Source organism: Phaethon lepturus, unplaced genomic scaffold (assembly GCF_000687285.1).
Source record: "Phaethon lepturus isolate BGI_N335 unplaced genomic scaffold, ASM68728v1 scaffold38294, whole genome shotgun sequence".
Classification (NCBI taxonomy): domain Eukaryota; kingdom Metazoa; phylum Chordata; class Aves; order Phaethontiformes; family Phaethontidae; genus Phaethon; species Phaethon lepturus.
In genome coordinates, this window is record NW_010533267.1 from 9,520 (window position 1) to 36,030 (window position 26,511).

The window sequence follows — 26,511 nt, forward strand, 5'->3', positions numbered from 1 at the left end:
AGCAGAAATTTCAGTTGGGTTCTGCCCCTCCCTGGCAGGAGGTAACAGCTGCTTGGGAGTTGCCGTTCCCTCTATTCAGAGCAAGGAAAGGATCCGTCCCCACTAGCTCTGGTTGGTGGCACCAATGCAGGCAGCAGACAAGCAAACACTTTGTGTTGCTTCCACAGCTCCCCCAACAATCCTTGCCTTTCACCGCAGACATTTTTAACAAGCAAGCAAAAACTTCTTATGTAAATTTGGCTTCTGGAGGCTCGCTGAGCTGAGGTAGCTTGGCTTCTCTCCATAGAGTAGGTAACAGTAGCTGCCTGTTTGCTAACCAGTATGTTGTCTTTAGCTAACTGAGTCATGGGCATTTGCAGTGCTCTGAATAATGGTTCAGGTTTCACACCATTTCTCTCTCTCCTGTGACTTTTTATTCTTCTTTTTTTTCCCCTCCTGCCTTTCAGTTTAATGATTGGAGTGAGTAAGAGGTATTTTTCTTCATAATGAAATACTGTCTGATTCATGTTATAGTCACTAGAGCATATTAAACACTGACAAGTATATTTAATGTACTGTACAGAGTAAACGAGTTAAGTAATACTGTATCCGAAAGTACCCATTTATTCAGCGATTAGCTTATCTGAATAATGTGGAATTTTCAGGCCAAAAGACAACAGGACTGGCTTCAGTCAGGCAGATGCCTAAATGGATATCATGGGTTTCTACATTACAGATTATGAAAAGTTTATTAGTGAAACATGGAAACCAGTACTGGATTTAAGGGTAACTCATTACAATCTGAGAAACAGTATCCCACATTTCAAGTGAGACGAATAAAATAATTAGAAAATCAGAAATACATTATGTGTACATATTATTTGTTCAATTACATAAAACATTAGTGGTGATTGTTATATAAGAAAAATAAGATTACATAATTTTTTACATCAGCTGGTCCCACTAATGATGCAAATTGAGAAAATTAGTACTTTTAGTATCATGCTGTGAGTTTTCCAACTTTCAACCAACTTATATTATTAAAAGATGCTCCTCTTGCAGATACAGCATATCCTCAATGAAAATCTACTATTGATTGTATAACAGCTGATAGTGACACATGTATATCTGTGAAAGATCATATCAAGTTTACAGCTGTCAGCAATAAATAGTTTTTCAAGACTAATCAAGAACCATCTGTTGAGTTTGTTCATACATTTTGAAATAACAAATCGCAACCAAGCTCTTAATTCAATTTTTAAAGCAAGAGTGGGCAGCATAGTTCTGACTGACAGCTGAACAGGACTTTCAAGTGCCACAGCAGGCTGCTCATTAACCCACACTTCAGCCGTGCACTCCTCCAGCACTGCACAGTGTTCCTGTGAAAATACCCTCCATGCTACAGAGTGCTTCTCTTGGAGACAAGACAGAAAAAGGAAAGCAGGAGCAATGCAGATGCAGGAAAGGAAGGTGTGGAGCCTCACCTTATCTCCAGCCAGGATCTTGAAGGAAGCCATAACCTGGTCAGCAGTATCTGTATCTGCTGTTTCCCGGGACATGAAGTCGATGAAGGCCTGAAATGTCACTACACCCAAGCGGTTAGGGTCAACGATGCTCATGATGCGGGCAAACTCTGCCTCTCCCTGTAGAACAAGAGAGTCATGTAAGCCCGGACATTTGGGCAGCAGTGCTATGAAAGTGTGAAGAAACTGTTCAGAAGCTTATCTCACAGCTAGAAAAACAAAGACAAATAGAAACCACTTCTGTTTTTTTAATCAGGATATTCTTTTTTAGCTTGCTGTTATGCACAAATGCTTCCCGCTCATTTGTCCTTTGGAATAAAATATTCTCAGCTGTGCCCTAGGATAACATCCAGCTCCATCTAGCTCTAGGACAATGCTCCTATCAGGGAACAATATCACAGACTTCAGGGGAAGAAGCAAATTTCTCTGTAATACATATCATGCTAGATGTCTGTAGCAATATTTGAAGATCTGCATTCCTCAAATCCTTTTACTTTCATTTACTGAAAGAGAACTTCTACAGATCTCTTCAGCTGCCAGAACAGAAACCACCAGAAGAAACATCTCTTGGGGACTTTTAATAGTATCTGGTTCATCTTAACTAGACAGGCTTTGGAGAGAAGGACTTAGATATCAGGAGTGGCCCAGGGAAGTAGCCTTTACAGGGAAGATCCTACAGAAAAGTTTGCTACAGAAGCCAAAACCTTGTAGTATAGTTTTCTGCATTTTTTGGTATATAAACAGAAGATCATAGAATCATAGAATAGTTTGGGTTGGAAGGGACCTTTAAAGGTCACCTAGTCCAACCCCCCTGCAATGGGCAGGGACATCTTCAACTAGGATCAGGTTGCTCAGAGCCCTGTCCAACCTGACCTGGAATCTTTCCACAGATGGGGCATTTACCACCTCTCTGGGCAACCTGTGCTCACGTTTCACCACCCTCACTGTAAAAAATGTCTTCCTTATATCTAGATCTAAATCTAGATCATCTATTCTCATCTCTGGGACTCCTTCCTCCCCAGGTAAGGAGGAGGGGAGAGCAAAGCTGAGTATTCTGGGAACAGGCTCTTCTAAAACATCTAGAACACTATACCTTCAAGAGTAATTAAGGTATCTAATTAAATGTTACTGCGGCTTGGCATGCTACACTAAAGAGTCTGTATTTATACTGGGCTGATGAGTAAGATGAATAAACACTGCTTTGCCTGACATCAGGAGGGAAGATATTGTGAGTTCAGATGAATATTTCTGTGCTACGCTCTTCTCCTGCCCTTTGAAGAGCATCAGTCTTTGGTGAAGCTCTTCCTATTAGTTATCTTGCCTCTCAAGGTGCCACACGTTACTGTTCTGAATATGCAGGTACTCTGGTGAGGGAAAAGCTACAGGGAGGGTCACTGGCACTTCAACGTACTTACATGTACAGGAAGAGACATGTCCAATAAATGGCAGGAATGAGAGAAGCAGCATTTGAGTGTATTCAGAAATCAGGTCGTGTATACTTTCAGGAGTTCAACTGATATTTAGGGCTGGAGAGGCTTTGTGTGCTGTGCAGAGTGCAGGTACTGATATGAGGAAGTTTAGTGTTTCTTCCACTTGTAGCTACACAGTTTGATAAATATCATTCTTATTTGAAATACAGAGGAATTAGACAACAATTTCTATTTGTTTACCTTCAGCTAAAGGTTGCTTCAGTTGCAAGAGAAGAATTTTACATGCACAACTAATAGTAGATTTAACATCCATTCCTGATAATTCTGGAAAATAAGGCTGTGTTTACCTTGATTCACTACATATTCTCCCTTTATTTTTGAAGGTGCCTACAAGAATCACTTTGATCAGGAGTGACAGAGGGCTCTACATTACCATATTGTAACCCATGGAGATAAGGCAGGCTCGGAAATCTTCACAATCCATCATACCAGTCTTCTTCTACAGGGAATGATGCAAAGACAGAAAAAGCCAAGAGAGAAAAGGGAGACCAGTCCAGGGAGAAATGAACCCACATGAGACATTACAAAGAATGAATTTCAGGAGGGAGGAGGTGGAAGGAAGGATTTACAGGACAATGAAAAACAATAGAGGAAAGGTAGTTTGTGAAACCATGAAGAAGCAAAGGTAGTTTTGGACATGGAGTAGTTTACACACAAGGAACATATTGACCAAAAAAAAGGAATGAAAATACCAAGCAAGACAGGTTGAGAGATGGGCAAGAAAAAGTGTGTTAAGTGATACAGAAGTAAATGGAATAGTTTGAAGACATAAAAGGAATTCTCCCAAGACAAACAGTTAGGGAATTAAGAAGGAATATATACCAAAGTACATTTAGAGAGGAAATAGCATAGAAAAGTGATGTACATACAGTCAAACACAAGAACAACAATGAGAGATGGATTAAGACAAACAAGAAAAGAAAGGAAAAAACTGTTATTTTTTCACAGTTTAACATCTGGCTGTGTTCACCACTAGCATTCAGTACCTGTGCATCGTTTCCAATATCGTAACCCAAGCTGATGAGACAGGCTTTGAATTCCTCAGGGCCAAGTGTGCCGGAGTGGTCCTGGTTATGCGGTGTGCCAGGCAGCAGGACATGCAGTGCCAGTGGGGTGATGGTGTGGGGCAGAAGGAAGGGAGACACAGAGGAGATCAAAGGGTTGTGGAAGGACAACAAACAGGTGCACCATGCAGTGGGTGAGGAGAGGGAGAGGAAGAATGACATGCAGATAGAAAGACAGGGAAGAAAAATAAAAAGTGCACAACATTAGATATCACATTGACATTTCAGGATGTGCTAAAAATGCTCTTGGAACAGTTCCTTCTCAGAGAGCTCATCACATCTTGAGGGCATTTGAATGACAAAAACAGCTGATGCTCAGAAGCCTCAAGATCTCCATCTCACAAGTGAATTACTTGCGTCACTGCTTGTTATCCATAGTGCCAGAAGCCCTGTGTTCCACTAGTAATCCGGAGTGCAGGTAAGCAGGCAGAGGCAGTGGGAAGCATTGCCTTAATCTTCTAGTCAAAAGTCCCACTAAAGGAGTAGGTGAGGTCAGGTATGTTTGGCAACGCACCCAAGGAAGCTTAGCTGTCAGGGCATCCCAGGAACAGACAAGGAAAAACAGCTGAAGCTCAGGGGAGCAGTGTTATGGCTGTATTTATGAGACCTGCACATGAGGTGGAGCTTTGACTGGCAAAGCTATTTCAAGTGCTCAGCTCTGCAAACAGCACTGCTGTACAGCGCAGCACAAAACAGCTTGGCAGCTGCTCTTCCCTTTGCTCATTCCCCGCTCCCACAGTGTTTGGATGTACCCATCAAAATATACACAAGCTACAACAAGAACTGAGAATCCCCATCCATCCTGCAGAATTTTAGCTCAGGACAGCCCCCAAGCACTGAAGAGCCCCTGCCTGCCATCACCATCTCTGGCCAGTTCAAGGAAGCTACAGACAGAATGGTGGGGTAAATTCCAAGCAACTTTCCTCAAAAAACCCCCAGCTTTTAAAGTCAGCGTTAAGCCTTCATAAATCAACTACACAGTTGAAGATGGGAAACCCATGTTCTCTCTGCATTACCATTCAGACTGTTGTGGAGGAAGGGGCAAATGATATGAAGGTCAAAATATAAAATTTACAGGGCTTTATGGGTCCCTCTGCTAAGAAAAGAAGCCATGGTTTTCATTTTTCTTAGGCAGCTAGAGAAGGGCTGAAATAGCCAGTATTCAGCAATCCGAAAGTGTCAATCTCTGAGGGCAGGCTGCAACCCTGTTCTCTGAAGACCTTTCAGACAGTCTGGCTGGTGCAGCAAGTGGTGGAGAGCAACCCACATTTGCATCACTGACACAGTATCTCTGCAGGCTGCTCGTGGATTTCCAGACAACATTGAAGAGGTTGATAATGGGGCCGGTTTCAGGCTTGGGCTGCTGTCTCTGCTTCCCTGCATGACACCTTTGTGATTTGGGTTGTAGAAGGAAAAGCTGCAGACAGGCTGGCAAATCGAGGGGAGGAGAATTTCCTTTAAGGAATTCCTTTTCTTAATGCACCCGCTAGTGTCTTGGCTTGTATTTCCACAGTAAGGCAAGGCAGGCTTTACATCAGGGCTTATCGATGTCATGCAATGCCGTGGTGTATATAGAACCTCCCATTTGTCCCATACAAGAGCAATACTGGTTTCTTCAGAACATGTCTAGGTGATGGCATGTCAGAGTGGAGGACAGCTGCTCCAAAGAATTTTATAAATGAATATAATAATCTGCTCTCTGTAGAAGATGGGGTAAAAGTCTAATTTCCTAAAGAAGTCTTCAAAATTTTCCATATTTTAGCTTTATCAGGAAACTCAGTAGTTTCCTGTGAAGATACACTTCTCCTCCCAGCCTAATGATCACTTAGCAGTCTTCACAGGAATTACTGCTTCACAGGAATGGTGTTTTTAAGAGACAAACATCTTCTATTGATCTAGTTTTATCACAGTGACTGTTTTTTATTGCACTTTTTTATTGCACTGTGAAGTCTACGTGGAAGCTTGTGGTTTACCAAGCTGCAGTCAGCACTGACTTACCCTGTCAAAATGGTTGAAAGAAGCCCGGAACTCGTTCATCTGTTCCTGGCTGATTCCTTTGGCATCACGGGTCAGAATCTGGTTTTCCACTTCATTGATAGTTCTAGCAATTGTTGTTAGTAACTGCTCCCAGCCCACTCGGATATGCTGGAAAAAGAGGACAAAACAGTTTTTAAGTTAAAAAGTAGCTCTTCTGACTCTGAGGCCAGTGGATTGAATATGCCACTTGTTGCAAATTAAATAATCCTGGTGGCCAAGGCAGGAGAAGTCCGTTTGCTTAGAAAAGCTTCCTTCTCATCTGCAGTGTAAGCCAACCAGATGTTTCAAATCTTAATTTTGACTGAAAAAAAAATATTGAAGTGGCCAATTCCTGATCTTAAGAAAGTCTTGGTCCTACTGCAAAGTTCCTTTGCCTTGTCAGAGCAACATATTGGGGGCCTTTAACACAAATGAGAATCAAACCCACTGCTTCTAGGACTTAGCTGGGCAGAAAACTATCCTTACCAAGAAAATAAATAAGGCACAGTCCTTGGAAGACACTGGCGCTCCACTGCTTCTGCTGTTGCTTAATGGAGAGCTGGCCAGACACCAAAAGACAAGTTTCAAAGCCCGTCTGTGTTCTGCTGGACTCATGTTGAACTCAGATTGCTTCCAAGAAACCTCACGTTGTCAACAGAAAGCCAGACTCTGGTTTTAAAAGGCTTTCGTTGGACTTCTTTCTTCTGCCAGGCTGTGGCAGCTCAAAATCACCAGCACTCCTCTGGTCTTTCTAATCCCAGCTAATAGGCTGCCACAATCGGGTGGCAGGAGAAACGAGACCAGCTAATTTTTCAAGCAATACTGTTGATCTCATTCAGGTTATGTCTATTCTCTATGTCTAGAAGTACATTGGAATGGGTTGGCATGAAGTACAACAAGGCACAAAGACTTTCAGCGACGTGTCGTTGCATGCTTGGCCACATTGCCAAGCTCTCCATTTTCCTGAGAAACACAACACGTTGCCAGAGCTAGATGTGGCTTATGTTAACTGGCCACAGCAGATGAGGCTGTCTTATCTGCTGCCAAAACTTTTACCTCCATGGTATAGTTGGTGTGCTTGTTGTCAAAGATAAGCGCTTCCTGGATCTGTTGGTGGTCTCCTTCCAACTGGTCAATCTTTGGTTTGTAATTCACAATGCTTTTCTCGTACTGCCGCAAGTGGTTGAGCTGGTCCTCCAGGGTCCCATGCATCTCTATTGAAATGCGGCCAATCTCCTGCATTAGCAAAGCCAAAGGAGTTAGACCCCATTGGAAGGTCAAGCCTCAACATGCTTGACATTTATTACAGCTATTTCATGCTCACACAGGATGATGATTCAAAAAAAAAAAATCTCATGGAGCAGTTACTTTAAATGAGCGGAGACAAGTGTCAGCAAAAATTTCAGCAGAGCCCTGAACATTTTCCAAGTGAGGTGAGTCACATGAGATGTGTATAATACAAGGATAAAAAAAAAAAAGAAACTTCAGTCCATAAACTAGTAATGTACCAAGCCAAATCTTTTTCTGATGTACTGTCTGCCACTGACTTATTCCCTTCATACATATTTCTGTAATTGCTCTCTTCTTTAGAGCTCCTGCCATCAGTAATAGCTTCATATTTTTCCATTTCATGAACTCCAATTTCTTTAACTCAAATCTTAGATAAAGTGAGAAGATCTCCCTTAAAAATGTCTCCTCTGCTGATGTTTGATATGCTAATTGCATTTATTTCATCATGTATATCAAGACCATTGCTGTGAAAGCAGTTACACAAAATATGCTTCTGATATAGGGTCTTTAACTTGCTGCATATAAACACAACTCTATTAAAATACCAGTGTTCCCCATTTTAAGTCATGTTTTTTATCTCTGTACTAAAGAGTTAGGGGAAGAAAAGCACAAGCACTTCAGTAACCGATATTAATCTTGGGATTCTCTGTATTTTCTATGAAAGTTTCTCTTGCTGTAACTGGAAGGAAGAATGACTGTGACAGTGGTCAAGACCAAGGATAAGAATATCAGTGAAGGTCAAAGAGGAAAACAGACTGTTTCAAAATGAGCAAAGCACTACCTCCATCTTGGTCTGGATCCAGGGTCCAATGACATTGGCCTGTGCACCAAACTGTTTACGAAGTCGTTCATTTTGCTGCTGGCGAGCATGTTCTTCCATCAGGGCTTGATCCCTTCTGGGAACCAGTTGCCGCACCTACAGCAAAGAGTAACAATGTGTGCAGTTTATATATACAAAGGCACATGTACAGTAAATGTAGAAATTGCCGCAAGGAAGGGAGGAGTGGGTATTTGCACTGAAAACAAGCAGTCATACAGTTTAGGACAAGGTGGAAAGGCTCATGGAATGTGAATCCTATCTGCTGTAAGATGCACACTGCAAACTCATCTCAGGCCATGGAAGACCAGAAGAAGCTTCCGTTCACTGCTTGGGTTTTTGGTGGCTCATGTTAACTGAATTGCAGGACCCTGTTCAGATCTTACTTTGGTGGTCTCGTTTGGTAGTAAGAACCATCAGCACAGCTGGTATGGAGAGTAGCTGCTCTTGTAGGATTACAGCAAGGGAAGGCTACTTGGCTGCAGAGATAAAATATGTGAAGGGCTGAATGGTGAAAAAGGATACTGACTCACTTGCTTATCAGGTCAAGTGAGGACTGAAAACCTCAAAGCTTTAATTTAGCATCTTGCATTATAAAAAAAGCAAGTAAAAGGGATCTGACACCCCTTAGGCATTTATATGAAAGACCTCTTCCACTTTCCAAGCATGTGGCAATTGAGCCAAAAAAAAAGACAAAAAAAACGTAACTCAGGAGTAAGCATGAGAGGGTAACTGAAGAGTAAACAATCCACTTCCAGGGGCCCCGCTGACTGAGCAGTGGCATCCTCCCACACTAACTTGCAAGGTTGGAAAGAACTCACATGTTCCCATTTGCCATTGATCTCATGTGGGGTGATCGTAGTGTAAGGATTCGTTCCTGCCATGTTGACATGGTATGTCTGGACAATCTTTGAGACTTCATTGTGGATTCCCAGGATGGCCTGTCGCTCCTTGTCGGCATCCGGCAAAGTGGCTTTGAACTGTTCGTGGGCTGTGGTCAGTCCCTGAAGAAGGAAGGCAGCAGCAAAGGGAGAGTAAGAGCATTAATCACTGAATAGCCTCTTCAGCAAATGTATCCCTGCAGAAGTGACTGCAAAAGCTTACATATTCCTAGGATACAAAGCAGGCTGCTCTAATACACTTTTCAGGTTCTCTCAGCAGCACTAAACAGGCTGTTTTAAGTAGTTAAATGATGTGAAGTCTCGTTTTCCATCTGTTTCTGTCTCATGTTGACCAGTGACAGAGATCACATCCCAAAAAATGGTGGAATAATTTGTGGCTCACTATTTAGGGGGAACTATTTCTCCAACACTGCTCAGTGACTGCCTGTCAGCCCCTTTGGGAAGATCTGACTACTAGCATTACTTTACAGCAGTCATGTCTCACCAGTGTAAGTACGCCATGTTTTTCTTCTCCCACTAGGTAGATACTAGTTTGACACCTAAGATAACTCCAGATGAATAATAAGAGTCAGATTCAGTCTGATCAGAGTCAGTTAGAACTAGGTGAAGGTCTTCCAGCCAACAGCAAACTTGCACAGGCAATGTATGCTCCTGCTGCTGAAAAACAGCTCCTTCTGCCTGAAAAACAGATCCTTCTCCCTGAACACAACAGGCCCTTTCTGTTCCCCGTCTTGCTGCGGTGCCCAGACTGTGCTTCAGGGACCGATGGTGGGGGCATGCTTGCTGGTCAGTTGTGGACAGCTGACAAGCCAGTTGGTCCTGGCTCATCTTCCACTGCTTCTACAGGCCTTTAAGGTACTTCATCCCAGAAGCCTGTAAGGTCAAGACTAGGGAAGCAAACGCAGGGAAAGAGACAGCAAAACGAATGGGGGACAGAGAGGCATGTGCAGGGATAATTAAGGGAACAGTGTGGACAGAAGAGGGAATGAAAGTAAACCACATGACTGACCACTCTCTTACAACACACACACTGTAACTACTTTCTGTAAAATGCTTCCTTCCATGGTGACTCATTACTTTGCAGCTGCTGCAGTGGCCACAGAGATGTAATGCAAGTCTGAGGGGCTGGTAAAGATACTGCAAGCAGTCACAAAGAGATGATGGAAGTGTTTAAATACTGTTCAGATTTGTTCTGCATTATTAAAGACTTAATGAACCTCTTTCTTCAGGAGGGAAGGGTGGAAGATACAAGTAGCAGCTCAGTAACAGAGCTGATACCAGGATAGGGCTATTTCACCACCCCTCTGCCCCCCCGGCTGCATAATGTCCCCTGTTGGTCTCCCATTCGCTGCCTAGTGAATTGGCCATTAGTGAATGGCCATGTTGCTGTCAGCCATTCCTCCAAAGAGGTAACTTGGATTCTTTTCATGAGCCCATCTTGCAGACGAACTAGAAATCCCCACTGCAACCCAGGGAAGAGTAATTCCTGCTCTCAAAGGTCTGAAAAGTACCTGTAGATACCTCAAGTTGCTTTTGTAACACCCTTTTGGAAGGGGGAAAACTGAGACACTGTTTCTGTTGTCTTGCAGAAGGCAAGAAGACTTTCTCCTCAAATGGTGATCACCACCAAAGTGGACAATTCTGATTATTCTTGTGCTCAGCACTGAAACCCAGCTGGCAGCTCAAAAACTGCCCTCACAGCATATCCTATCACACAGGACCAAATGACCTGGACATGACATTACATGGGACAACTGACCTGCAGAACCTGTGAGCAACATTGCTCATGTGGGTTAAAAAAACCCCACAAGACCCTAAAAAGAATCTCTCAATTTTCAGGCTTTCATTAATAAGACTCTGGAGTTACACTGAAAAATCCACTTTCAGTTCTTTGTGTCCAGCTAGGATGGTGTGAACATGTTTCATACCTATTCAGATCCAGGTTTTTGAAGGAAATCAAGGGAAAACATACTCCTTTTTGTTTCTCTTGCTAAGGCTCACTCACTAGAGCAGAAGCACCAAAACATGACCTACAAATCTGGCATCACTAGGAATCTAGGAGATCCCCGACTTCTCTCTATCCCAGCCTGACTGGTGCAAATGACCACTCTGTACCTGGATCTCCTCAATGGTGTGAACAATAAATGTGTCCTGCAGGTCCTCCATGGCCCCTTCCATCCAGTTATTGAAAGGGGCAGCTCGTTTGGCATATTCCAGGTACAACTGATCAATTGTTTCCAGTAGCTTCTCCGTCCTCTGAGCATGTACCAAAAAAGAAAGAAAATCAGGAAAGATGGTTAGAGAAGAACAATCACATAGATAATGTGGGTTGTCTGAGCTGCTCCTTCCTTTCAGACCTCCTTGGTGCTCCCAGGATGGCGCTACAGTAAAAGTCTCTCTGCTGTTAAGAGATTACATACAGGATGGGTTTTCCATCTCTGAGGAAAAATATGAGGTCCTCTGAAATAAAATAAAACAAGGACAGTCTTTTCAAGCAGAATGAAATTATAAAACACTGAGAAGTAGAAATAAATCAATACCTTGAGCAAATGAAAGGCACCATAATCGGGCTGGAAGGGGAAAAGCAGGCTACATATACTGAAATGTAGCACTCATTTACAGTCTCGGATGTTCTAGGAGTGGACAAAAGATCTGAAATTGGTTGCTCATGCCTACTCCAGCTTGCTTCCCGCAAATGACCTACCCACATAATCCCAAAGGTCCAACTTGTAACATGTCTCACCTCCAAGGCCTCTCTACGTTTCTGGGTTAGGGCACCCAGATTATCCCACTGATCACAGATCTTCTGGCACCTGGCATTGACACTGGGAGAGTCATAATAGTCCAGCTCACTATAAGAGGTGAGGAAAAAAGGACAAGAAGTCAAATAAAGACCTTTTGGAGAAGAAAGAGAAACCCATTAGAAATCTTTATTAGCCTTGAGCACAGATTCAGACAAAGAGCTCATGGTCTCCGCAAGTAAAGAAAGCCAGGAAGACAGCAGTATCTACTTTTGGAGACACTGTATGTTATGGTACATCAAACAGCACAGAACAGGAAGAAAAACAACCACCACCCAATGCCTCAACAAACACTCATGCTGTCTGCCTGGTGGGAATAACTTGGCACTGGAGGAAAGGAGTATAGATTTTTGCTCAAACTGGGAATAAGCAGATTATGAGCAGAGCAATATGCCCCTGTATTCTGCTTAAGAACACCATGCAGGCTAACTACCTGCATCTTCTACATCAGAATGGGCAGCGAAGATTTCATTATGAATGCAAAGAAACTGCTTAAGATTTCTCTAAGAATTGCATAGTACAGGTAGCAAGGAATAGCTAAATTACATAATCCATTCATTTATTTAGGATAATCCCATAATTACAGCGTAGGTTTCTTTCCTATATGCCTGACAGGGAGTGCTTTGCTGGGATGTCTATAGGCTGGCACTCATGGAAGATGGGCTGGTAAGATTATCGCTGGGGAAAGGAGAGGACAGGGGTAAACTGAAGCTTATGGTCTTGTATTGCTTTGTGCTCTTGGTTCTGCATGTGGTCAAAGAGGGAGAAACCTGCAGGCAGAGGGAAACCAGCCAAGCTGGGAAGTGTCAGCCTCGAAAGAGAAAGCAGAATAACGCACTGGGCTATGGAGTGATCCTGGTCCCTCTCTCTAAGCAGGTTTAAACAGTTTCCTCTTGCCACCCTCAGCTTTGTTTTTTCCCACTGTTGTGTTGCCCTCCTGAGGTGTGTGGGCACAACTGTTAGTGGAGTCTTGCAGTAAACTAGTCAGGAAACTGATTTGGGCTAAAAATAACTTTTTCTTTGCTGGGTTTTTAATCCAGATCAGTTCCTTGATCTGCTTTGCTGCAGAGCCAGCGCTGCAGATGAAAGAACTGCTTCTGAAAGCCTGGCTTGTAACGCACCCGTGCTGGACCACTACTGCCGGGGAGTAGAACATGCCGTGCCCCCAAACACACCTGGCATGGGCAGCCACAGTGGCTTCCTTCCAGACCCTCTCCATCTCCCTGGCAGTGTATCTCTGGGGGAGAAAAGAGCTCAGCCATGGTTTTTCAGGGCATGGCCTCTTTGCTGAGATGGAAGATGGCTTTTGGAAGCAGGGCAGGGCCCGCTGTTCTCACATTTTGGAAGAAATCACCTCTCCCCCAGTTTAGGGCCCAGCCTTCCCTGTTGCTCTTAGAGCTGCAGCTGCTTTGGCTGGCATGTAACATGTGCTTTGGAAGTGGCAGCTCAGCTAATGCTTGCTGACTAGCCAGCCTTGGTTTTAATCTTACTGACATGGAGGATTGCCTTGAACTCTCCTCCTGTTCCAAGGTCAATCTTCCAGTGGACAAGGGAGCAATTGTGTAAATCTGTCTTGTTAAAGGAGATAATGATCTTGATCCAATAATCCTGATTTTTTAGAGAAAAACAGTCCTTCAGCCTAAGAGTACTGATCTTAGCTCAGACACTAGCTTGAGATAGGCCAGTGTGGCATATAAATATTTTTAAAACAGGAAACAAAGTCAAAGCCAAGTTGTTCAGATCGTTTTTGCCGAGAAACATGCAGGGTTTCAAAATCCCTCTCCCCATGCTGTAGAGGCTAGCTCTTTACCTGCCTGCTATCCCTAGCAATTATCCTCCCACCCTGAGGAGACCTCATTACTCCTGGTAACCTGCCTCACTTGTCACTCCAGGAAAAGGAGTGGAGGTGAAGGTTTCCAAGCTGGGAGAAGGAGGGAGGGAGCTGAGCTGCTGTGGGGATGCTCTGGAGCAAGTGCTGACCAGAGTCCATGTGGTGCAGTACTCCTGGGGCAAAGGGCCCAAGGTGTCAGCAGAAGCCATGATGGGCTCAAGCATCAGCAGATTTTTTCCTGACAGAATAAGGAGGATCTTTTTGATACAAGAGACCAAGCTGAGAGCCTGCTATCCTCTGCTGTTTTCTTCTGTTCCTGGAAAAGTATGATGGCGTTACAACTCTGAAACCTAGCAGGCGCCAGCGGCAGGTCAGACTCTTTAGGAAAGGGTTCACAGCAGCATAACGAGCTGGAAGAGGATGGAAACTTGGCTTGGGAATGTAATTCTGCCGCCCCCTCATCAGCACCCACGACTCATCCATTTTCTGGCCTGCTCTTCTGGTGTGTCCGGATACTGGAGAGCAGTATCCTAGATACTGTTTGGAAACACTGGGACTTCCCAACATTTTTGTATGGGGATTGATTTATGGCTCTCCAGAGGGCAGAGGGCAAAGCTGATTAAGCCTCCCTGGCCCCAAGGATGGGACGTGTGCCGAGGTGCCATACTTCAGCTCTTGCGCAATAGCAGCAATCTGTTCCACACGGTCCTGGTGTGCAGCCAGGTCGCTCTCAAAGGCCTCGTGTTTCTTCAGCAGGGCCTTTATCTCCGACAGGGTAGCAGTTTCGTAATCCTTCTGCTGCAGCATTGCTTCCTTACCTGGGGAGGGAGCCAAAGGACAAAAGAATGAACGAAGGGCCTCAATGCCCCCAAAGCCAGCTCCTTGCTATGGAGGCAGCCGTGGGGACCCTCAGAAGGGCCTCTGCCCCACTCCAGACACCCTCAGGTGCCCAAGGCTTGCCCTCACGAGTGCTGGCCTAGAGATGCACAATGCTCACTTTTGAACCACCATGAGTTTGCCATTAACAACAGAGAAGGACACACAGTGCAGCTCAAGCCAGTGCTGTCACAGTTTATACTGGACGCATCTCAGTATGTGCAAACTGGACTATGCTGGTCCTCTAAATGCCAACTGTTGCATTTGCTGTATGGTAGTTTTTCCTCTGCTCTGTAGCTCTTTTCTATCCAAAGTTCTCACTTTGTAACAGTTAGGGAATGCCAATGTGGCTGCATGATGTAAAGGAGAGCGATCAAGCTGATTTTCATATATTATTTTCTAATAAAGTAAGAAATGAACTAGCATTCTTGAGAGGAAAATCTCATGGAAGGACCTACGCATGATCCATCTCTTCCTCCTGCATAATGGACAGAACTATGTCAGGCAATAGGAAGCACGTAGGTTGGCATTACCATCTGTCCAGGACTCGTGAATGGATGCTTTCTGCCGGAACTTCTCTGCCAGGTGATCCAGCCTCTCTAGCCTCCGGATCTCATTCAACAACCACTCTTCATAGCCCTTCTCAGCCTGCTCTAGGCCACCCCACGCATTGTTTATATCCTAGAGACAAAAGCATGAGAAGAAAAGGTAGGTCAGAAGGTGGAGGGGGAAGATGTATGTCAGCATTAGTCTCCATGAGCTACATGGCTCCAATTGGTTGGAGGGAGTGGATGTGAGCTTTTAATCTCAGTGTTGTGCAGACAGGTCAGGAAGATGAAGTGCCAGATTTAAGATAAGCAGGACTAGCAGTGTCAGGATATACCTGTCTGCACAAAAAGTCCCTCTTGAAACACTTCCCACATGAAACTTCAACAAAACCCAATGATTTTTCAATTAGAACAAATGAGAGGCACCCAGAGATCTCCTCATAAAGGCATGCAAGGTTTGTGAAGAGCCTCAGGGTCTGGTTTAGATACAGGGAAGCAATGATTGCTTGATCCTCTCTTATTATGGCCTCACTGAACTATATTCTACAGGGTTTCTACCACAGAGTAGCTCACTCTGAAGGTGGGGCATGCTCTGCCCACCCATGGGCAGAAAAGGAGTCCCATTTTTCAGCCATGGTTGGGGTATATATGAGCAGTTCCCCCCACTCACCGAGACCATTTTCCCTTCTGAAGGCATGAAGGCTGGCCTGTTGCTGAGCCGCAGCTTGGTCTGCAAGGTGTTGAAGTTGATCTCAAGTTGGCACTTCTCTTGGACCTTGGGGGGCTTGTGCAGGCGGCGATAGTCCCGGAAGTCCTCCAGTTTCTGCTGCATGGCTTGCATGGTGTTCTCTGGGGCCCGGTTTTCCAGCCAGGGGATGGTGCGACGGATCCATTCCAGTAGCTGGAAAGAGCAATGACAAGAAGCCTTGAACTGAAAATTGTATTAAAACTACAGGTGTTGCTCTGATCTTATTAGGGATCGTCTACTTTTATGTTTGCTGTCAGAAAGATTCTGCCACCAGCAGGGCTTGTAAAGAAAAGTTTGCCAACTTTTTTGGAAATACTTTTTTTTTTAAAATGAGCAGCCCATTCCCTACCACACTAAGTAGTACTGCTTGTTGCAGCACTGCCAATCCAACATGCTTTTGCACAGTCAGGACCAAACTATGTCCTCAGACTATGCTAAAGCCGTAAGAGTTTTGCTGGACTGTTATGTAACTAAAGGATGCTGTAAGTCATGTTATCTCCAGAAGCGTCTGACAGAAGAAATCAAGGTCTTGCCTCCAGTTACACTTTTCCCACTCTAGCTTCCTTGAAGTCAGTGTTGCTCTTTGAAAAGCCCTCCTTAGCAAACCTATCTGGGGGGCCGGCAAAATGCTAATGTAATGGGCAGTCTACAGTGTGAGTGGGGTAGTGTCCTATGCTTTCCAGACCAGGCTGAAAGCATGCTCATGGGCTATGTTTGCCCTTCTGTTCTCCATCTTCCTCTCCCCACTTATCTTCCACAAACACACTCCAGTCCACATTTGGTCACTTCTGTAGTTTCACAGCTGTCAATCTGTCAGCCTTCTCAGTTAACCAAAGCAGCCTCCAGCTTGCACCTTACCCAGATTCTTTCCAACTGTCAGCAAATGCATATTTCTTTTCTCAATTATCTCTAACTTCCATTCTCTCTGATACAATTCTTGACTTCTGCAGTACATTGGCACTCAATTTGTATGAAAGATGTTATGAAATTGTATAGTCCTGAGTAATGAAAGTTAAACAAGCTTGATTTTTCCTTTAATTTTAGCATTTCTGCAGCTGCTCTTAATAAACCAAGAAATTCAGAGCTGCTCTATGGAAGTTTTTTGCCTTAAAGTAGATTGCTCTTGCCTTTAAGGTAATTTAATCGATCTTTTAATTTTTCTCAAGCTAGAAAGGGAAAAAAAAAGAATTTTTCAGGTAAATATGAGCCAGTAGCACTCTCCAAGATTAGTTATCAGTGGTAAATGCAATTCCTTTCCACATACCACCACCCAGAAACCAACAGCACCATGGACACCTACATCACTGGCCAGTTTTTCGTAGTCTTCCATGAGCTGTTCATTTTCTTGGTTGACTGCCAGCACCTTGCAGATACGATTTGCTGCTGTCTCCGCCTGATGAAGAGAAGAAAAACAGAAGAACAGAAAAGTGTGACCAAAAAATATAAACCAAAGCTTGCAGCTTAGTTTCCTGCTACATACCTGCAGGTAGTCTCCTACCCTTGGCTCTAGCAACCTGCCTGCGCTTCGAAATGTCTGTCTTGACCTCTTTGCTTTCCATCTGACCTTCTATAATAATTTATTTTTCCCTTCTCAGCTGAATACATGTCTTCAGAGATTCCCAGATCTACTGATCCCACCCTATGTGTTGTGAGACAAACACATTTCTATGCCTTTTCTGAAGCTGCACCTACGAGAGGGCCCTTTTGTTTGCTTCCTACCAGAGGGACCCTGTCTACCTCTTTACAAAGACGGGGTTTCTGCCACCACCTCCACTCCCCTCACCAGCATTCAGAGCTGCAACACTGAGTGGTGTCAAGCTGATGAGATGCTTTACATGCTTTTACCACAGGAAAAAACTACCTAAACAGAGTTAATCCACAGACTGACAAAATTCCTAATTTTGTTTGGAAGACAAAGTGGTAGATACTCCTCTTAGCCTTAAATTCTGCCCAGCAGAGCTGTTTTCCATCTTTCCTTGTATTTTTGGCACTCATTACAGGGCCACCTCCTCCAGCATCTTGCCACATGACATCTACCATGTATTCAGGGTCTCATGATCCAGCTGAGAGGAGGATTTTTTTTTTCCTTTCTGTGTAGTCTTTCTACTTACTCTCCCAAAACAAGTCTCAACAAAAAAAACCCCTGTTGTTACTATTTAGTTTTTTTTTTTTTTTTCCCATTGTAGGACCAAAACCTTGTTCTCTGCAGGGAGCTGAACATGTTAACACACAAATTTGGAACAAAGTAAGGATCAGAAAAATCCCAGCTATGAACTCAGGAGCAGTCAGTCTGCCCTGGAGTGGAGTGCCATGCATGTGTTTGGCAAGGGGAACATACAGCAGGCTGATCCTTGATATCAGCATGTATCTGTGGATATCAGCCCCCTTTACCATTATCACGGTGGGTGCCATGCCACAAAGCTTGGAGGATGTGCCCCTGTGATGGATGTCAGGGGATTGCTCAGCACCCTTTTACCACAGGACAGCTATCGCCCTGCTGCCTGGGGAAGGTGGTGGAGCTACTCACAGGACCCCTGTGGAGTAGTCTTCCTTCCAGAGGCTTAGTGGACATGAAGAGGAGAGGGCACATGCCAACACTACAACACACCAGTTGTGAATGCTGTGTCCTGCCTTAAAACTATGTGTGGGACTGATGACAAAAGAAGTTTTGCTGAGTTTCAACCTTTTTCTATTTTTAAAAGTCCTTTTATTATCTGTTTATTCAATCTCCAAGGCCATTTCAGAAAAATCCTCTAACTTTTGCAGCTGATGCAAGACAGCAAGTATAGCAATAAAGTCACAGGCTATACAGTGATATCTGGATTGCTAAGGTCCCAGGGGGTCTGGCAATCTTATTCATTTGTAAGAAGCTGTAAAACCATATATTCAGTCATCTGTCCCTTCACTAAAGTGGGCCAGCTAGCAGATACACAGATATAACTAATTTAACACACATTGGAGGGACCGGTACAGGAGAAAGAGCAATTTCACTTTAAAAATAATAATTAAAAAAATCTGTAAAAAGTGCAAACAATGGTTATGTTTAAGAAAGCTTGTACTTTGGTCTGTTTTTAACGAAAATTGGTACTTTAATGGAGTACTTTTTGATATCCAGAGAAAACTTTATAGACATGGGACCAAACAGTAGGTATGTCAAAAAGTCATTGCCAGAGCCCTACCATGATGTGCCTAGTGACTGCAGGGAACTGGTGGTGTCAAATGTTTATCTCAGTCGTCCCAGGATAGGAGCCTGCTGCACACTCTTACTTTCTTCTTTTTGCACCCCACTTTACACTGTGCAGGAGGGACCCCATTTTGCAGAGGCATATTTACATATATCCGATGATAGATTTGCCCCAGCTGCCCAAGTTTTTAAATATGTGTGTGTATATGCATGTTGAACATCTGTCCAAACACAAAAGCCCTCTGAATGTCAGCAATTACGACATTATTTGAATTATCCTAACGGCTGAAGAGGCTTTCTCTCCCCTACCCATACTTGCTTCCCAATGGTTCTTGTCTACTCCAGACTGCTCTATGCAACAGTGTGCTACTGCTGCAGCAGCAGGAAAGGCTCTGTGGCCACTATCATCATTAATGTTACGAGCACCATGTTACACTGACTTGTTCTGAGCAAGGTAGGACAAAAGGATCCCAGTGCTTTCAGGTAACCTCCACAAATACCTCCCACACTCCTGCTAATGAGCTGATCTGTGGTGACAGCAACCTCAGTGAAACACTTTCAGGTAGAAGAAGAATGGCACAGCATTCTCTAAGATGTTTACATGAGGCCACAGCAGCTCCCCCTACACCTTCATTAGTGGAGTGGAAAAAGCCATTTCGGCTCCCCCACGCTGCTAAAGGCAATGATGCATTTAGGATGCTCACGCTGGCTCCAAACAAGCCAGAACGCCCACAAGACATGGAGCAGCACTGAGAAGATGCACCATCCTGGGGTCTGGAGGCCGCACACCTCTATTCTCTGAGAACCTGTGTGAGCTGATCAGCTTCAGTGCAGCATCATGCTGACACATTATACTACTTGTGCTCAGAGACCGTGGGGAGGGCAAGCCCAGGGCATTCTGCTCAATACCACACTGCTATGTGATATGCATATGCCGTTTGGTGGACTCAAATGGAAATCTGAATAGCCAAAGTAGAAGTAATTTCTCTGCCTTTTGTCTTTTCTGTGCTTCTCAACCCTGACTTGGACCACTTAGGATGGAAGTGGAGTTAGCTGTCTCTCTAGCTCATGGATCCAGGTCTCTTTGCTGAGGAGGATCACAAAGGCAGGCATTTCACAGTGTGCTACGTAGGGAAGATGCCTGCCTATTGCTGTCCTCTGGCCTCACAGGACCACTCCAGAATACAGATGCCAAACACAATCTCTTAAGAAAATGGTAAATCATTAGTTAGAAATTTTCACCCCAGAAATACAGTTTACAAAATATTAAGCCAACCAGGAGTTGCATGCATTTAGTGTGAAAGTCAGAAGCGGTTAGAAAACAAGCAAACCAACCAAAGCAAGTATACCTACGAATATATGTATAAAAAAAATGGCATAAAGAAAAAGCAGCCACCTACACACACATGTCAGGCTGGGGACCCTGTACCTTCAAAGGCTCAGTGTAAGAGAGTGAAAGAAGCAGAAAGCGGCTCATGGGACTTCCCCTTCAGGACTGGTGGCAATAATGAAAAATCTGAATGAAAAATGGGAGCGATATCACAGTAAGTTACCTAACGATGCATGAGGTGGCAACACATTACAATCTGGGCTGGGGCTGGCACTCGGTAATCACTTTGCATTTGCCTTGGGATTTGAATCTGTGTCACTCAGCAGCTGCCTACTGTATGGCTAGGGCAGCTCCAAAAAGGATCTGTGCCCCTCCTGCCAGGGCACAGTTGAGCTGCTGGCCCATCAGGATTGCTAAAAATTTAATAAATTAGTAACTCTTTAATTTTCCCTATAAGCCAGTTAGACTACATGGGTTTGATGCTTTAATAACTAAGAAGCTCCATCTCTAGTTATTGCCCCAGATACTTGGTTCAGGTCCTGAAGCAGTAAAAGGTTGTTTTCAGTTATCCCTGGAGACCTAGCATCCACCTAAATTGCTAATGAGAGCACAGGACCTGCTGAGCAGGTTTCCACATCATGGAATGGGCTCAGAGAGAAGAGGGAGGGATTGGCAAGGGGCATGGCTGCTTCTGCAGCAGTCCATAACCCTCCTCATACTGTGGTTTGCTGTTTCCTCAATCTGGAGTTCTTCGGGTTAAGCAGACAGCATGGAGCAGTCCCTCAGGGACACCTGGCAAACGGCAGGCCTTATCGCCAGGCTGGCACGAGTTCTGAGACTACAGTCTTCCTGGGCAAGTATCAGCTGGCTGGAGCTTGCAGCCTGGTCTTAAGGGTTTCGAACAATTCGCAAAGCAGGATCCTAGCAGAAAAGTCATGACTACACAAATTACGCCAAAAGGGCAAGTCTACTGCACTGCTGTGGGACATATTCCCAGTTCCTTGGAAAGAAGACAGTATCGTGTTATTTATATGAAACAGGGCAGAGAACAAAAAACTTGAACTGAAGAGCTGCTCCCTGGAACCTGCTGCCTGTGTTTGCCCTCTGAAAGCCAACATCAGCATGGTTTCTGCATCAATGCTGCGACCATCAGCACGGCTTTGTGCAAGAGAGATGGACTCTTCCTGGAGTCAAGTTAGCCCTCAAGCTGGGCAACACATGGACTGTGTCTCAAACAGAAAAGGCCTTAGTGAGAGAAAGAAGTTGTGGCTGAGGGAAACAGGGAGATTTTACATCTGTTCGTAACATGAAGAATGCAGTCTTGAACTTTGGATTTTATTGTTCCAAAGCCCACAATCCGAAATTAGGAGTGATCTTGTGGAAAGGCTGCAGCCCAGCCAAGCTATGGCATGGGAGGAAAGGATGAACCTTTTCCTTCTATTCAAAGGATTGCAGGGAAATTGCGGTTTTGAAGGAAGTTTGCCCAAAGGCAAACTGTGACTATTTGGTTCCTCTGAGAACAAATGTCCCAATGCCAGGCAAAGAGACTTCAGAGTAAAGAGAAAGCAGAGGAAGAAAGACTGGAGTTATGGAAATGGCCAAAGCAGAGGAAAGAGAAATAAAATATATAGGTGGTTTGGGAAACAGAGGAGAATGACAAGGGATAAGCAAGGAATGGGGAATCGTGTGAGTTTGGGAAAGCTGAAGGCCTGGACTTTGTGGCTGGAGCAAAAAAGTGCTCATGTAATGAGCTCACAGATGATTCAGTCTAGGAAAAGACCACTGACCCAGCAGGGGCTGAGTATGGAAGACAGGATGGCAGCTCAAGGAGGACAGGCTATGATTTCCTGGAGCAGCCTGATTTGATTGTGGTACTTCTGGAGGCGCAACGCCTGGCCAGGACGATGCCCGCTGAAAGGGTACTGTCTCTGTCAGAGCAGACGTTCATTCGTCTTTCAATGCCAGCTTTACCAAATGCTTTCTCCACTGCTGGGGTGTGAAACTGGAGGGAAGGAGCAGCTCAAGTCTGTCTGAAAGGACATTTACATCATTTCTCCAGCAAGACTACAAGGTGGCACATCCAAGCACATCGCTGGATGCGTTGGGCTTCCCTATAAATGCCCTGGTGCGGACGGGGGTCCGGGATGTTCCTCGGTGGAGAGGAACGCTAAGCAGGGCAGGGAGCGGGGAGGGGGTTGTTAGTGGTAAAGTCTCACCTTCTGCGCCCCTGAGAAGGCGTGGTAGTAACATGAGACATAGGTCATTATGGCCTTCTCATCCGGCCTTAGCGTGCCTATAATATCTGTGCAGAGAAGGAAAAGAGGTTGAAAGGATAAAGTAAGAAGCAGCACATAGAATAAAACAAAACAGTCATGGGTGGCGTGAGAGAGGGGGAGAAAACTTCCCATCATGCATTGCAGGACAGGCCAAACAGATTTCCATGCGGAGAGCTGGGAATTCGGATCAGAAGGTGGCTAGCAGCGTTGGCTTGTGGCTCAAAGCGGCACCCCTCCCTCCCTCCCAACCCCCAATCCAGGGGGACCCTGAGCTGAGGATCCGGGCTCTGCACCTTCACAGCTGCGGTCCGGGGCCCTGGCCCAAGGATGTGAACAGGCCGTTCGGAGGTCTGAACGCCCGCGCTCAAGGCCTTGCTGTACGCCGAGGAGCTAAAGATCAGAGCTCTCCCATGCGGCACGCTCCCTGCGCAGCACCTGCTCTGCTGCAACAGGCGCTGCCTGTTCCTACAGCACCGAAGTACAGGCGGCTGCTTGGTTTGGGCGAGAGAGATTTGCAAGGTTTCACCCACAACATGTTTTCCTTAAGTGACCCCATTGCCAACAGGAAAATGGCCAAGCCAGACACAGCCAGGACTCAACTGCCCAATTTCCAGCATGGTGGGTGAGAAAAGAGGAAAAAAAAGAAACAAATGAACAAAACCAGGCATCGCAGCCATGATAAGCAATGCTCTGTTTGGAAAATCACCACGGATGTACTTCTTAGACATGCTTTGTAAGCCCCAGGTGAACTAGGACTGAATTTGTGGCACAACTTGAGAAAGCAGCAGGTTCAGACCTTGAAGCAAGGGTGCAGGAACCTGCAGCATATGTGAGGTAAAAGATAAAGCTTCGGGTATTCATTGAATCCTTCATAAAACCACTATGTCAGCTCTGTCCCTCCATCTTTGAAAAAGAAAAAAAAGTGAATAGGTATCAGCATTGTTTCCAGTGGGGGCAGGCTGCAGTGTCCTGCTGAGCAGAGCATCTATGTGGTGGTCTCCTCCTTTGTGAGGCCAAGCATCCTAGCTCAGATTTCCCAAGAACAGGGGGGTACAGGTCCTTGGCCATTAGGGCAGCAGTTCAGAAGGCAAACAGAGAAGGCAGAGCTCCCCACTCCCTTGGATTTGTGTGTGTGCCAAGGTGCTGGCATATGTAGGTGCCACTGGAAGTACCACTGACTATAGGGAAATGGGACTCCTGGCTCCCTTGCCTCATGTATTATGTCTGGGGCACCACTTTGAACCAACAGCCAACTCTACCAAGAACATAATAATAAAGATGCCCGTAGCTAGAGAGGAGAGAGAGAAAGAAAAAAAGGTTTGGACATTAGCAACGGCACCAGGTGTGCTCTGTGGAGGGAGCTTGGGATCCTGTGATACCTTCTGGGCTCCTGAGAAGGCGTGGTAGAAGCTAGAAACATAGGTCATGATGGCTTTCTCGTCAGGACGGGCAGTTCCAACAATGTCTGTCAAAAAAAACCTCACGTTAAGAGCGTAATCAACTGATGGGAGGAGAGCAAGGGAGAGGGAGAACCACAACTGTCCAGGAGGGTATATGCTTGTCATAGCAACTCCACAGGGCTTCCCAGCATTCCCCAGAAGATGTATCTCTCTCAGAAGCCAGGATCACCCTCCTGGTTCCCCTCCCTCATGATAAAATCGCTCCCAGGGTCTGGCCAGGCTAATGCAGCCATATGTCAGCATGTCTCGTGTCACAGCACTTCCCCGTCCTGAGAACATTACTGTGAATGTGGGGTTGAATCAATCCAAACGGGCGGCAGGTTAACATGGCTTTTATAGATGTATTGTACTGCAATTCCTCCACGCAGTTCTTCAGGAAAGATCCTTTCTCCCTTCCTTTCCATGCCCTTGTCCTCCATTTCAACACTATGATGGCTTGAATTTCAAAAGGCCCTTTCATTAGTTTCAGGGGAAACACAACACCTCCAGAGATCAGAATTTAATGGTGTGGAGGAATGCACTTTAGCTCCACTCTGTGAGGGAGGAAAGTGATCAGGAAAGAGCAATGGGAACTCCTGCAAGGGGCCCTCTTCATCACTGCTAGCTTTGCTGAGATGTGAAGCTAGATCCACTTGTTTTAGAGGTGGCTTTATTTCCTACAGAATGGCAGGAAGCACTTGAACCTACTCCAGAAACCTCATGATTTCTTGTGACCTCAGCATGATGAATGCAGGGAAAGCAAGACTCATCCCTGGGGATGGGAAATACTACCTAAGAATATGAACATCCTAGTTACCCAAATACAGGTTCAGTGGGTTCAGCTGTCCTATCCCCATCTTTCCCCATTGCTCCTCTCACTCCCTTATTTAACAGAAGCCTTTAACTGCTTCTCCTGTCCAAACCAAGCCTGAAATACAGCTTCTGCCATTGAAAACAGCTGGCTTCAGGCAAGCGGCCAACAACCAGTGAACTATTTCAGGCTGTTGTTTGAACTCCAGAGTTACAGTCTGCAAAATCTGTTGCCAATCTGGTCCTGACAAGGCTCTGAAAAGTAATCCTTGCTGCCCCAGTGGCCTCAGGGAAGCAGTCACAGTCAGTAGCAAAAGCACCTCTGAACAACATGGATCTCTGCCTTGGTCTCCAGACCCAATCAGTGAGGGATCTTCATGCCCAACACTTCTGAGTAGTCAAGGAGCAGCAGTTTATAATACTAATATCACGCCCCCAAAAGGCAGATTGCCAGCAATGTCAGAAAGAGCCCAGAAAAAATTCTGGAGCAAAAGGACACAGTGCTACACCATACATTAAGTCGGTATTAAGCCCAATTTGTGAAAGGGAATTTCACAGTCAGCAGTGGACATAGCCAGGTGTTACTCATCTCCACCTAGTGTGTCAACCTCTGGTCAAGATCTCCATGCCAGACTCAGAAGACTGAGAGGCACAGGAGAAAAAGGGAAGCAGAACATGCGATTCATTATTCCACTGTAACTTTTTCCCTATACATTTAGTATGTGATGATGGAAGGAGCATTCAGAGGTTACTGAATTCTTGTACAATACAAGTCCACCTGGAAGAAGTGGGAAATTTATTGAGAAAAAGCAAGTTAAAAGCCACTGGGTTCTACTTTACCTTCTGCATCCAGCATCTTGGGAATATCCAGATATTTCTCAGCCACATCAAAAGCTGTGTTTAGATTAGTGAGAGGATCATCCTGGGAAAGAAACAGAGCCAGAGCATCAACATCAACTTGTAACAAGGTACACAGCATTTCTCTCAAAACAGAGCTATTGTGCTTGGTTTGGTTCAGGTAACTGCGCTGGTCTAGCCAAAATTTTGTGTGAATCCTCATGTAGCAGGATGAAATAATTAGCTTCCTTTTGAAAGCAGAGCCTGGAGACTCATGATATGATAATTAACATATAATCTATGCACTTGCAACAAGAAGGAATAATACATTTTGTCTTAACCTAGTTTAAAGTAAAATTAGCTTCACATCATACTGATAGTAAACGGCCGTATCTCACATTTACATCGCATGCTTATATTAGGTTTGCAACTTCCATTTTAAAGAACCGCAGAGCAGTGTATCTGTTAGAACATCTAAGCAATACTAAAATAGTAACAACATCTGCAACGGGTGCTGTCCTTAGCTAGTGTACAGTTTGTTGAACACCAGTTGGGTGGGAGGAAGAGAAATGTTTTAACAAATCTCTACAAAATAAATATATATAAAAGTACCCATTTTGTCTGAGTATTGCTTTTCCTCCCAGGCACTGCACAAGACTTGTCATTTCCTTAGTACATTTCTATTCCTCTATATAGAAACCTTCTGCTGTGGCAGGATGCACTTCAGATAGAGACATCAATACACAGTAA

At 44.8% G+C, this 26,511-nt stretch overlaps 1 protein-coding gene across 2 annotated transcripts in view; it reads right to left on the minus strand.

Annotated features, from left to right (window-relative positions):
• LOC104619303 (alpha-actinin-1) overlaps positions 1–26,511 on the minus strand; it is a 47,958-nt gene that overhangs the window by 1,315 nt on the left and 20,132 nt on the right. Inside the window, exons 6-20 of one of the 2 annotated variants that reach the window (XM_010285131.1) lie at positions 25,765–25,846; positions 24,015–24,140; positions 22,616–22,701; positions 17,186–17,278; positions 15,808–16,038; positions 15,123–15,270; positions 14,381–14,531; positions 11,825–11,933; positions 11,197–11,337; positions 9,001–9,183; positions 8,144–8,278; positions 7,129–7,308; positions 6,055–6,201; positions 3,366–3,431; positions 1,464–1,622 (exon numbers count right to left, since the gene is read on the minus strand). In XM_010285131.1, the coding sequence (XP_010283433.1) occupies positions 1,464–1,622; positions 3,366–3,431; positions 6,055–6,201; positions 7,129–7,308; positions 8,144–8,278; positions 9,001–9,183; positions 11,197–11,337; positions 11,825–11,933; positions 14,381–14,531; positions 15,123–15,270; positions 15,808–16,038; positions 17,186–17,278; positions 22,616–22,701; positions 24,015–24,140; positions 25,765–25,846 (2,037 nt within the window). Of the gene's footprint in view, positions 1–1,463; positions 1,623–3,365; positions 3,432–3,978; positions 4,060–6,054; positions 6,202–7,128; positions 7,309–8,143; positions 8,279–9,000; positions 9,184–11,196; positions 11,338–11,824; positions 11,934–14,380; positions 14,532–15,122; positions 15,271–15,807; positions 16,039–17,185; positions 17,279–22,615; positions 22,702–24,014; positions 24,141–25,764; positions 25,847–26,511 lie in introns of both variants that reach the window. The other variant, XM_010285132.1, reaches the window with a different exon arrangement.